Consider the following 14088-nt stretch of genomic DNA (forward strand, 5'->3'; position numbering starts at 1 on the left):
TCATGAACTCTTCACAGCCATTACCGGGAGACATTTTGATTAAGTATTCCTAATGTAGTGGATAGGAAAGAATGAAAACACTCTGCCTGCCAACTTTTGATTGACCATTAAGCCACTGATGAATGTGCCTGTCAAAGAGGAGACAATTACCTCAACAATGAAGAAACTCTTCTGGAAGGCTTATTTCTCTATAGGGCTGACACATTTACCAGAGTACAGGCGAGGCAGCTGAGAGCGTGTAAAGGGATCACTTAGGCATCTCCTCAAAAGTTCCCTGAATAAAAAACCGGGGGCATTGTTTTTAAGAAAAGGGGGCTTTTGGATGCTGAAATGTGGGAAAAATATTTAGTGTATGGCAACGAGTGCCTTTGTGTGTGCGTACATGTGTATGTGTAAACTGAGAGTGTGCCGGGCAGATAAGGGTCTCAGTATCTTAAGCGGGTATAAAGAGACGCTATTATTGGCAGAGAACAATCGCCATCTGGTTGCTACATCCGCAACCATAATAAAGACTGATAACTTCTCAACACGCCACAAGCAAGTAATTGCATCCTCGTACGCTGAAATACCATTGATCAATCTAGTTTTAATCCACCAAGCTCCGTCTTAATGAGGCAGGTTTTTTAGGGAACATAATTCACATGAAGTAGAAGGCTAAGACTGCGGGGAAAAAGGTCACGTTTAAAGTTTTGTGACCTTGTGAATGTGAGAAGTTGTGCATTTTAGGAGGACATAATATCAAAAGATATGGTGGTTTTGGAGTGTATTGGAAGAGAGAAAAAGCTGAGATTCAGTGCCCCAAGAGATAATGAAAAGAAAACACACACAGTTTACAGTTGACACATTGACCTGAACTGTTCGAAGGCCTCCTTGAAGATGAGATCATTAATTCAACATTTGAAGCACACACCGCACATATGGCAGATTTTCAGATATTACCCTGATGACCAAAAACCTGTGCAGGTGTGTGTGAGCGTTCTCGTCTTCCTGCCAGCAGCATGGATTGCTGTGTGTGTGTGTGTGTGTGTGTGTGTGTGTGAGTGAGTGTAACCCCTTCTCCATTTGTCCATAAGATTATGAAGAGTTCATACAGAGTTCATCTGCTACGGATACACTGGCTCCACATCTTTCAGCCCCTCTCCACTCTTCAAGAGGGTCAAATCAAACACACGAGACGTTTTTTTAAAAACTGTGAGTAAAACTAAACTTTATGATCAATGAATGAGCAAATGCTCAATGACGTGTTTTAGAATAAGGATTAGGAAGGAATATTTTTGCATTTTTAAATCCTAGTGAACAGTTTCCTTAAGTGTTTGCTTTAATATTAGCTGTATTAATTTACTGCAGAAGCTGCTTGTGATGCTGCAACCCCCCCTATTGTTTTAATGTTGACTTTCTTATAGCAGGGTGTCCAAACTGTGGTACAAGGAGCACTTGAAAAGGTCTCTTTTGAAATTTGAGTAATATTAAATTCCCTATAAACACATAAGGTAGCTTTGTTTTAATTCTGCACTACAGTACACATGCAGTTATATAACTGCAGCCTACTAAAATCTAATGAACTACAAAAACCTGCTGCTATGGGACAATCTCTCACTAAATGCGGGGGTCTGATGCGTATTCAGGGGTCCCACATGATAAAAGTTTGAGGTGGAAACCAAGCGCTATAGGCGAGCTGCACACATAATCACAACAAGGATAATACAGAAATATTCAATCATAATAAAAAGGTTCTTATAATTAAAAAAATCGCTTACCCGCAGCCCGTTTGGGCGCCTGCTGTTTCCTCCGTGGCATTTTTTGGAGTCGCAGTTCAGTACTGTGCCCAGGTGAAATCTGAATGCGGGCTACGATAGTCCATGCATAGAGAGAGAAAAGAGAGAAAGAGAGAGAGTGTGTGTGTGTGTGTGAGTCTTTATTTTGGCTCTCGGAGTAGTTCAGTCTCTCTCACTATGAACAGAAATCCAGCTCGGGAATCGTTTTGAAGGGGAAACAGATGTTCAAAGCCGGGCTTCTTCACCTTCTTCTTCTTCTTCCTCCTCCTACGGGGGGCGAATCTTCTCCTTTCACCATCCGTTTTCGTCCATCAGTGCCACATACGTTGCTCGACGCGTGTCAGTCAGTCCCGCGGGCAGTTTCGCTGGATAATATGTGCAGGGAATGCGCGTAAAAACCGTTTGGTAATGGTACGGTGTATTACGCACGGTGCAGGCAAAGGGGAGAGGCGATGCCAGCAGACATCGATCCATAGAACAAACTGAACATTAAAAACTCCTCCCTCCTCGCCTGGACTTGATGATGGCAGCGAGACATTTGTTACACTAGATAACCATGAGTTTATTAAAGGAACAGAGGCCAGGGAAAAGAGGCTGTGCTGCTGCTGCTGCTTTCTATCACTCGGTGCCTTTTCATGCAGCTTTTTTTCTGTTTTTAGATCCTTTTCTGTAGCTTCCGCTTTGCGAGCTCGCTGAATGAAATGCATAAAGTTTGTAAGATTTCCAACACAATGAACCACTGCAGTCACGAACATTACTAACATGGTTATTGGAAGGTAAAACCTGCTGTATGAATATTATTTTAACAGTATGCTGTTAAACTGTTCCCGGAGTAGCTTCTCACAAGATACACAAAAGAAGCTATACAGCGAGCATTTATAACACTGAATAAACTTGGGAGATCCGATTTAAATCTGGCAAATATCGAAAAATAGATTTATCAAACATGATTTAAAAAAAATCATGTTTGATAAATCTATTCTGAAGATGCAATTTGTCCAATTTTACTTAAAACTGATCGGAAACATACTTTTAGTTATATAATCTGATTACATTTATGCAACTTTTACCTCAAACAGGTTAGTTAACTGCATTTAAACAGTGAGATTTGACCGTATTCTTATAATACAGGCAGTCAAATAATCTGCCATTTCAGAATATTGTATTTAAGTATACAAATGTTTATTATACCATTATATTTACTCTAGCTGCCCCCCACCCCCCCCTCCCCCTATCTAGGTTTGGAATTAATCTCTGATGCATCAATCCACCTAAAAACATTATTTACTTTTAAATAATTTGGCAAATCACGTTTTTTCATTTTAAAACAATGTACTCTATACAATGAAGGTAAATAGAGTATATCAAAAGATCTTTGGCACTACTACAGGATGCCATGAAATTGCAAATTTTCCCTGAACAACACTCCAAAAACCTTAGATATTCACTTACACATTGAACAAAACAAAAAAAAGGCAGGGAAACTTTAACATGTTTACCATTAGACCCAGGGCCGGCTCTAGCCAATTTGCTGCCCTAGGCCAGATTTTAGCTGGTTTTAAACTATATTTTTGGTTTACTGTCCTATAGTATACATTGAACTTATTTCAAACCTGTTTATCCCAATAATTATAAAGGTGTGCCTTGGAAATATTTGTTTACATAAATTGTGATCAAAACGTTTGAGACCCACTGAGATGACTTAGACTAAAATTAACTATCTAAACACTCAGAGAGTCCTTTACCTCACTGAGCCTCTCAGTCTGACAGGAGAGAGCTCTCCTCCACCTTGTTGTAGAAACATCTTCTTCTGATATCCGTTAGCGCAGCTAGCACCAGACGCTAATAACAACAGCGCCGGTACCGGTGCGCCCTCTCTCTCTCCCTCGCTCGCACTTTGGTTGTGAGCTGCGGGCGCCTGATAAGCCAACATCGCCCACTTTCATCACTTACAGCGCCCATCGTACAGGGCAAATGAAACGTGTAACCGGGGTGAAAAGGGTGTTACATTTACTTAATTATGAATGTTGTTACATCAAGGCCGAAAATTAGGATGAGCAACCACTGTCAAAAAATCTTTTTTTTTTTTCAGAGATACCAGTGCAGCGCCCCCCCAGATCTGGCGCCCTAGACCAGGGAATATTTCCCTTTTCTGCAAAATTATATTCATAAAAGTAAGTAAGTAGGTACTTTTGTAGGTATTTGATAGAGACATACTTTACTTCAGTTACACTGAATGGGACTTTAGATATGACACAGTGCAAGAGCTGAAATTGATGAAAGTAGTAAAATAATTCTGTAACATTCATTGTTCCTAAAGTATATTTCTCACACTTTAGTGTAATTAGTATTTCACTATAGTTCTTATTACGCTCCACCTTATTACTTTCCTATGCTGGCCCCAATCAAGCCTCTCTTTCTCTCTAAAAGCTGCTCATGATGACCTAATCAAATATGAAGTTGAGGTGATGGATGACTTCATTTCAGAGAGACAACACCCCTCAGAGATCCAGGCTCGTCCCGCATTACAAATGGCTTCCTGATAATATTCCATCACCCTATTTTGTGTCTGTCACTCATTTTGCCAATGATACCAGAGACCTCCCGTGAACTTCACCTGAACCTGTGCGATCAATCATGGCGCGGATCAAGCTTGAGCCATACCTGTCTGACAGCTCTTAACACCCTGTGTGTACACAAACCATGTGTGTGTGGTGACAGACGTTACACCAACACCACCACCACCAGCTCTGCTTATCTCCCCCTGAATGGCCTCGCTCCACTCGCTGTGTCCTTACGTCATCTGCATCGCCCACACCTTTTTTTTACCAAGCTGCTTCTGAAAAAACTTTCTGATCAACACTTGAATGTCAAACTTTTTACTTACCATTCATGTGTCAGCGGCGGATCCAGGTGCAGATGGTGGAATTTGTCATCCCTTACGTCTTGATGAGCTTTTTCCTCCCTCACATGGTTGCAACTCTCATACCTGGCTGCTTGAGGATTTTCCGGCATACAATTTCAACAGATTTCACTAAAGTGTGATCCTCCACTGTAACAGAATGTGACAAACATATGTCTTGTTAGTGTTTTTTTGTTTTTTTAAAGAGACACCTGTAGCTATCTTTGCAGAGAAGAAGCACAAATATTCAAGATTCAAGGCTTTTATTGTCATTCGTACATAGCTACAGTGTAGTTATGTCGATGAAAATCTTAGGTTACAGGCTCCTCCAACAGTGCAACACAATAAAACAGATAAAATAGTGCAAGTACATACAATCAAATAGATTTGAAGTAGTGCCATAAGAGTCTATATACAAGTGATACATAAATAATTTGTAAGTTGCAAATATGCAGCTCACATGCAGAGAACAAAAACTTAATGTCTGTGAACTTTGACCTGTGTTTTGATGACAGACATGGATTAACTGAACATAAAATGTAAACACAAAATGTTCCCTGTTATTAAACAAGCAGTTGTTTTCATAAACCTGAACTCAGATAATCATTTTATCTCAGATCTCATCAAGAACTTGAGCCGCTTCTCCAACAAATAACAGGAAGCAGAGTTTGTACATTCTTTGAATGTTTGTTTGAGCTTTTACACCCGTGTAGGCTTGATTTCCAGGCCGCTCTCAAACACAAAATGTTCCTTGGAAGTCACCCACGGTACTTCTGGAATGTGGACAAAATCAGCCTTTAATTTATCATCAACAAAGCAGCTTTCAAAAAGTGTCTTTTGGCGGCTGCCAGAGTTTTGACCTCATCATTTTTGCTTTGATTGACTTTCTATTTTTCTTCACAGTGTATTCTGGATTGTTCATAGCTGGAGAAATGCTCTGAGTGGAGTTGAAATTCCGGTTAACCTTGAATGTTGCATCTTACAGGACAGTGAAATGGTACAGGAAGGACAGGAGGGTTTGTGGGTAATGGCTGCTGATAAAGGCCTACAGGCTTAATTACATTTCAAAATTAGTTATTGTATTTTTGTCTTGTAAATTCAATAAAAATGTCAAAGGCTTAAGGCAAATCACATGAAACACTGTCATTATAAACAACTAGGGATGTCACAACACCAAAACTGTAGGAGTTAATCAAACTACAAGTTAAATTGGCGGACGTAGTGGGGCATTTAGCGGCTAAAGAGGCAGATATTTCTCTCAGGAGATGGTGGAGACCAAAACAGAGATAAAAGGAGAGTGAGTATTTGATTCAAACTTGTCAGAAAACAGTTCATTATTTGTCATGTTTCTATATGACACATTGTGCATTTAGAAACACAACTAAACAGAGGGCACTTTTTGTTTTTCAGATGTGTTTGCTGATAAAACGAATGGCCTTGTAAGATTTCATATGAACGTGAAATCTTACTTTTTCTCCAACTCTGACATTTGTGTCTGTCTCTTCTCTCTTTCTAACATTTTCTAACAAGTATCTAATTGCTGGGATCCAAGCTCACACAGGGAGATGTCTTGTTTCCTACCATTAGGATTTGGCAGGTCAGAGCTTTAATCCTAGAAACTGTGACCAAATAATGATTCCATATAGCTTTGCCATTTGAACATTAACAAGGGGGGAAATGGTAAAACGTTCTAATGCATTTGGAAATGTTCTGACAGAGCAATAGACCCCATCACCATCAGACAAACAGCGATGTGCAGGAGCAGAGTGAGATCAAATTGAACACAAACAAGCACATTTGTTCAGATTTCACAGACCTGCTCACATCATGGGGGTTTTAAAAGCTCTTTGTGTATCTACAACATTCAAAAACACAAAAGCTTTTTGATCTGCACTGGTCAATTATCCATTTGTGCGAAATCTGGACTCGACTGGAGACTGTTTGCAATATTGTAAGTTACACAGTTACACAGTCTTTTAACAATAGGGAGGCTATTATAATACTGATAATAAAAGGAGGACGGTTTAGGAAATACAAACCTGTCTTTAATCCAAAAAGGACATTTCATGAACAATGGACAGCCAGTGATTGAAGTCTGGTTTCATAATTTTCAAAGCGGAACAACAGCATATGCATACAGTCAAAAGCAGCTGCTTGATTTTAAGCTGTAATTCATGTAATGCTTGTGAAAACTTACAAAAGCTTTCTTCTTTTTTTAAACACAGAGCTATAACTTATTCAGAGGATTTTTTTTTGTTTGCAGTTTGATTGACAAGCGGTTAAAAATAAAATTTCACAGAGCAGGACTGTAGTGCAGCGATATAATGATGCAAGCCTAATATGATCTTGTTTCAAGGATGGGGAATAACAAATTACATGAAACAGGATGTTAGTAATCTGTGATCATGTAAACAGATGTAAACATCATTTAACACAAATGATGCCTTACTTGTTGAGTTTTGATGACAGCATTAAGATGTTTCCAGAAAGAGACTAAAATATGTTAAATCTACGTGTTAAAGGGGCCGTATTATGCCCATTAGGTTCATATTGTATGTAGTGTCTCTACTGTGACATGTCTCCATGCTTTAATGTTCAAAAAGCTCTTTATTTTTCTCATACTGCCTGTGCTGCAGCACCTCTTTTCACCCTCTGTCTGAAACCAGAGCCCAGTCTGCTCTGATTGGTTAGCTGGCCGGCTCTGGTGTGATTGGTCAACTGCTAAGAGATGTCCCGCCCCTTAGCATACAATGTGTTGGAGCGCTAGCCAATAGAAGCGTCATTCTTACATAGTGATGTCACTACTTTAGGATTTTAGCCATTACAGGCAATTTATATGCAACAACAACCTATAACACACAACAGGAAAAGGAGAAACCCCAAAAAGCATAATAGGGCCCTTGTAAAATAAATATTACAACACATTTAACCAAACAGAGATTTAAGGTTTTTGTTGTTATTCACATAGCAGTGTGGTCCTATCCCGTGTAAGAAGAACACAGTTTAGTTGAAAGTAGGTGAGGTTTAACACGCAGATGTGTGTGTTGTTGTTGTTGTTGTTGTTGAAAGCACAGTAAAAGGAGCTTTGTGGGACTCAGCGTGTTTGTCCTCAGGGCTGAATGTAACAGATGACAGAGATCATTTGAGCTTTTTTCCCCACATCAGGCAGAACTTATTCCTTTTTTTTTTTACAATTGTATAGTGTACTATAGAGACACAGACCTCATTGTAATATTGTTGCAACATTTGTACCTAACACTGGGAGTTGACAAGCAGGTACTTTTCTTTATGATAGGTGTCAATTTATCACTACTGTTGGTATGTACAGTATGTGTTCAGGCTCATATACTCTTGCAGATTGATTGTACAATTTGTTCTATATTCAGGGTCACAATTGGGCCACACTGTACGAGGAGTATCAGGTGCATTAAAAAGCTATGGTGTAAAAAGAAAGTAGTAGCTTGTAGGCTCGAGATAGCAGGCAAATCATGAGAATTGCAATCCTCTTTTTTGGAAGTCAAAGCTGTAAATCTCTCAACTACCTTTGATGCTCACACAATGCTAACAAAAGCAAGATTATTTTTTTAATATACTTCCGTTAAAGGGCTTTTAATACAACATTCAGATCAGAAGGATTGCCTCCACACAGCTCTGTTCGTGGTAAGGGCTAAGCTGGGAGCTAACAGCTAGCAGCTAACTGTGCTAACAACATAAACAGTGCAAACAAAGGCAGGTTTCAAGCCAGAGCTAACAGTATCAGCCCGGGGGAACCACAGGGTTTAGTTATCTTTGATGTTCACTAAACAAAGAATATATTTACAAGAGCTTGAACTGAACAATTATAATAACATATCAAATATAACTTTCAGTTCATATGATTGTGATGTTTTGATGGTTCAATATCAGAAGCACATTTTATTTAGCATTGTAGGACTGCATATTGAAATTTCATTCCAACCAAATCATTTTGTAAATTCGTAAGTATAGCATACGAAAAAACAACATTAGAGATTAGATAGTCAATATTTGTATGGTCTGTGTTGCTTGTCAAGCCTTTTGCGTGCGGGTGAACATCACCTCCAGTTGTTAAAGTTGAAGTATTTTCTCATGGGGAATGACCCAATGACCCAGATGTTACATTAACTCATATGTGAAAGAAATGAGCCACAGCTGTCTGTCATTCTGTACAGTAAGTACCGTATATGGGCCATGAAGTGAAGGGGGTATTGTTCTTTGTCTTATTCAACCCAATAACACCCATGCAAACAATCTTTCCAACATTGCTGCTTGACCTATTTCCTCTCATGTAATATATCGTTAAAGCAGCCTTGTGAAATGGTTTAATTATTCATGCTTGATTTCAAAATGAAGAGCTTTGAGAACATGGCTCCACAGGAGGATTGACACACGCAACGGTGCTCTTACAAGCACACATACTGAGGCACACTGGGGCCCGGGTTAGTAAAAAAAAAAACACACACACACCCTTGACTGACTTCATCCACTGTGTTGTGCAGAGAGCATTAAAGCAAGAGTGAAGATAAATGCCCTGTCAGCGCCTTTAATGATTTATTTCAAACATTTCACTCGATCCAATAAGGTTACAATCTATGGCAGGTAATTGTTTATACAGAAATAGATGGCATTTTGTTTGTTTTATTGAGCATTGAGCAGAGTGAACACACTATCCTCAGCAATGCATGCACTGTCAGTAATATCTATGTGCAGTTTTAGACTACATTCTGCACTTCTGATATATAAACTGTATTTTTCACATTGAGAAACTTGCACTGAAGTTTCTTTCATCTTCTTTTTAGGGTGTGAGGCCTGTGTTTCCATATGGGCGAGCGTGCACGTGGGTGTCCGATCCGCCACGCACTATTTTTGCCTACCCGCATGCTTGTGCTGTAGTTAAGTAAGGCATCAAAGCAGCCTGTCACTTGTCCCTTGCTATTGCTTTAGTCTGCGTCGACAGTGTGTCCACCCTGGGTTTGTCAGTGTCTGTTCAGACCTGACCTGTCTCGTTCAGCACATGGCAGAGGATGCTGATGGACATTTCCAGTTCTCCTTCTCGGTGTCCATCACTCGGCGCAGGATGCATCCCTGACGCATCTTAGTTTGAGCTCCTGAAATTTGTTGACAGTTGCAGAGGGTGGTCTGCAGTTCTGCCACCCTCAATTACGGGAGATGTGATCTGATTCTGACTTGAGGGATGTAAGTTGCCTGCTGTGCATAAATGCTCAATTGTGGTCGATCGATATCTTGCTAATAGGTTTTGAAAATTGAAAACAATGCAAATAGAAAAGATGCGTAAACCCTGCTGAGGGATTTTTGAAATACAAACCCAAAGGGCTAAGTGAAGGTGGAGTAAGAGACACATTTATTTATATATTTCCAGTCCTGGTGGATTACATTCATTCATCCTCTTTCATGTCTGTTGCTTTGCTGCCAGTCAATCTTGTGTTTGTTCTCTTAATTTCCTGCGAGTCGCTGATGAAAAAGAGGGAGTATTTAATTAGCACTCCCTCTGTTCTGTTGAAACAGTTAGTGTATTTTTATAGGACCAAGAGCGGAGCTCAAGTCTGTTTCTAATGGAGATGGAGGCAATCACATTGCCACCCATGCTCTCTTTTACTCTTCTTGAAGAGGACAACTTCAGCTTTTAATAAACATGTAATAAGAAGGAAAACAGCTGGTATCTGCATCACAGATGGTGCCGTTCTTGGCATCTCCAAGGAAGGGACCACACATACAGATGGCTCATTATTCCAGCATTTGGTTATGCATATTGCACACAATTTTATTCCGATGCTTAACAACCAGTATAAGCAATACAGGTGTTACTATTTTTCACGAGGCTCCCCCTGCAAAGCGAGCAGCCGTGATCTTGTTTTTCGGGCATATCTCTTGATGCGGATCACTCACAAAGGCCTCCGAATCTCCTTATCAATATTTCAGTGCTGTGAGGAGTGCCATGTTAATCTTCACCCAGGTGTGATTCATGGGTAAACATCTGTCATTCTTGCCGTGACTGCAGCTTTGTTTTTCAAAGTGCACCTTTGTGTCATTAAGGCAACAGCCAACAAATCCTTCAGCGGGTCGTTGATTAAGACAGAGGGAGAGGTATTGATCACAAAGTAACGGCAAAACAAGTCAGCAAAGCGAGGCGAGAGCGAGGCCGAACGCATCAACCTTGACCTCCACGAAAGACTCGTCTCTTTCATCTCAACTTACAAACTCCTACTGTAGTCTGAATATCTGCATATTTCTAAACTGGAGAGTCCTCTGTGTATTATTCATACTCGTTCAGATAGAAAATGTCACTGGTAAAAAAAGTAATTTGAATGAAAACAAGGCAAAGGATTCCCACGAGAGGAATATGTTCTTCGTTGAGTCTTTTTTTAGGTTGACTGTTTTAAATTACAGATGCTCTCTAATTGGCTACGGTCAAATAAAGCCCGCCTAATGAGGCATTGCATTCATTTGCTTATTTCCTTTCAAGTCGCTTCCCTTTGTATCTCAGAGCAAAAGTCTGCTCTCGCGCTTTACTGCCGTTCCAGGCGGGGTATTCTTAGTCAAAACACTATAATGCCTCAAATGAAAATGTAAATATATATTTGTTCCAGCAACAGAAGAGTTGAGACTGTGAATTTACTCATTAATGGTATAAAAAGGAGCAATAATAAACCCTGAACTTGCATCCTACCTTTCTGCAGTATTGATGACCGCTGGAGGAAAAACACAACGCTGCAGCAGCCATTATATGATGAACTTAAGCGCAGACTTCTCCTTTAATGTGACGATTAAGTGTGCTAATCACAAGTGAGAGTGAGACGTAGACACTTTTATTTGGCCCTGTGTGTGTGTGTGTGTGTGTGTGTGTGTGTGTGTGTGTGTGTGTGTGTGTGTGTGTGTGTGTGTGTGTGTGTGTGTGTGTGTGTGTGTGTGTGTGTGTGTGTGTGTGTGTGTGTGTGTGTGTGTGTGTGTGTGTGTGTGTGTGTGTGTGGAAACATCCGAGGGATTTTCTTTCAGACCTCCTCACACTTGACACTCCATGTATGCTGGAGCTGTCCTGTCCAATTTATAACAGGAGTCAATGTGACCTTTATCCTGGCAATGACTATAATGTACTTTAGCACATGTCATTCTCAGGTCAGGATCATCCCCTGTGTCATATGTTTTGTCTTGCATGTTTTACAGTCACAGGGGACGGACTGCCGCGCTGCTGTGCTGCAGCCTATTCAACTTTAAAGTGGACTTAGACAGGTTCTAGCTTCCAAATACATGTGAGGTATTACGACCATTGACATAGAGGCCAATACAATGCAGTATGGAAGAATACATTCTGCATTGTTTTATTTTCAGAGATATTTTTAGCTTGCATAATCCAATTAGACATCATAAAAACACAGAAATTACTTTTTTGAACCCCGTTTTAATAATAATAATAATAGCTTTCCTTTCTACTCTATTCAAGTGTGCAGGAAACAAAGGAAGCCAAATGATTTAAAAAGCATACTGTAGGTAGGCTGCACAAAATAACTGTCACATGTTTTTGGCTCTAATTTCCCCCCTCATACTCATCTTATTGCTCATCAGCTAAGTTGTCAGGTCTGCTACATCCCTTTGATGGCATCACTGACAATTAGCAAGACGATGCCACACAAAACCATCTGGACAGGCACGTCTCTCGTTGCTGAGGGAGACAGTTTCTGGTGTGACAAAAATAAATCTCAAGGTCAGTCACTGTCACTTTTTAAAAGTATCAGATTCCTTCAGAGGTAGATTTATGGGATTGGATTTATTTTGAGAAGGTTTACTGGCTTAATGACGGGGTGTCTGAGAGACTGTTAAGTGGAGATGAGGAATTAAATCAGCAAAGTGTACAACCCTGTCCCTGCTTAGTGTTTTCTATTGTTTTAAGTGTCATTGTTAGGATACATAAAAGCAGATTAATTTATTTAAAGGTTGATGTGTAAATATATGTTAGAAAAAGATGGATTGGATAGACGGATAGACAGTGTTGGCTGCTTTACTACCATTCAAAATGTGATAGACTTGGCATGTCATCGTTGTAGTACACTCAGAAAAAACGATCAATTATCAAGAGGGGGCGGGAAATTGATTTTCTCCTTCCCCATACGCAGCAAATGTTCCACATAAATATATGATGCTTTGACAAACCTCTTTGTATTAAACTTGAAGGGCCCTGGCAATGAAAGTCAGACTAAATATAACTCTGTCAAGGCAAAGTCACACAGCTGCATTCAAAACTACAGAATTGTTTTGCGGCCAAATCAGCTTAGGCTACATCAAAGGAATCACCAAAATCTGTGGATTCAGTGCGCACATTTCTTTAATAAATGTTGACAAAAATGAATTTGCGCCACTGACCAATAACAAGCCATCCTGACAGTGCTCACTTGGCAACAAAGAGAGCAAAAAGGCAGGAAATTAGCTTAGCTTAGCAGTGTTAGCAGTTAGCAGTGTTGCTCTGTCTATTTTTATTTAAAGTGCACCACAAAAATAAGCATGAATTACAGAAAATTATGAGACAGTAGGTGATGGTATTAATATAGCTCTTAAATAAACGGTGTAATATGGTTGCACCCGTTAGCAACCAAGCTAGCAGGCTTGCTAACTGACAGGATAGGGTTAGCTAAGTTAGCTTTAAGCATGCTAGGTGGCTTTGTAGCATTTTCCTCTTCAACTTAATGATACATATTTCCATAATACCAGACTGGTTAAGCATTTTCATCATGGCCAGTGTTTCCTTAATATCTGTTCAAAAAGTACTCATTATCAATATCTTCTGAAATGTAAAAAAAGGGTTAGGGTTATTTCAATTCATGATGTGTAATTCAGACGAGATTATTTTATAGTTTCCCACTTGTCAATACATGTTTTTTCTAATTGTCCCTTGTTACTGTCTGTAATTCTTCTGTTCCTTTTGTGTTTCTAACTGTCATTTACTTTGTTATTAGGTAAATCATGTTGTATTTATAAGCAATATTATTTTGATTTGTATGAGCTTCCCTGTATTAGCTATTAACTTCTTGACTTCTCATGTTTTCTGTTTTCGTCTTCTGGTTTTATTCCGCTGTATACGAGTGTGCAAATAAAGAAGTTAACTAAACCAAAACTGCCAGGTTTGTGTAAAAAGTGCAGTTTAGAGATAGCCATCTGGTGTTAGCTATTCAAAAGAAGTGCGAGAGCGTATACTCCCGACGTAACCAGGTTTGTAGCACAACATATTTCCTGATACTAATTCTGTCAACTTTTTTGTCTAACCAGGCCCATAAAAGATGAAGCCATAAAACTTGGACGCCTGTTTTATATTTTTTCCTCCACGAGGATTCTAGGGATTCTACTGAGAGCCTTACCTACAATTATTCCACATTAATCTTTTAA

The 14088-nt window shown here is 39.6% G+C and overlaps 1 protein-coding gene across 1 annotated transcript in view; it reads right to left on the reverse strand.

Annotated features, from left to right (window-relative positions):
* Positions 1-2287, reverse strand: part of LOC117483469 (teashirt homolog 2) — a 43114-nt gene extending 40827 nt beyond the window's left edge. Inside the window, exon 1 of the mRNA XM_034131830.1 lies at positions 1758-2287. Coding sequence (XP_033987721.1) covers positions 1758-1797 — 40 coding nt within the window. The 5' untranslated portion in view covers positions 1798-2287. The remainder of the gene's footprint in view (positions 1-1757) is intronic.
* Positions 2288-14088: the final 11801 nt, after the last annotated feature.

This window comes from Trematomus bernacchii, unplaced genomic scaffold (assembly GCF_902827165.1).
Source record: "Trematomus bernacchii unplaced genomic scaffold, fTreBer1.1, whole genome shotgun sequence".
Lineage (NCBI taxonomy): Eukaryota > Metazoa > Chordata > Actinopteri > Perciformes > Nototheniidae > Trematomus > Trematomus bernacchii.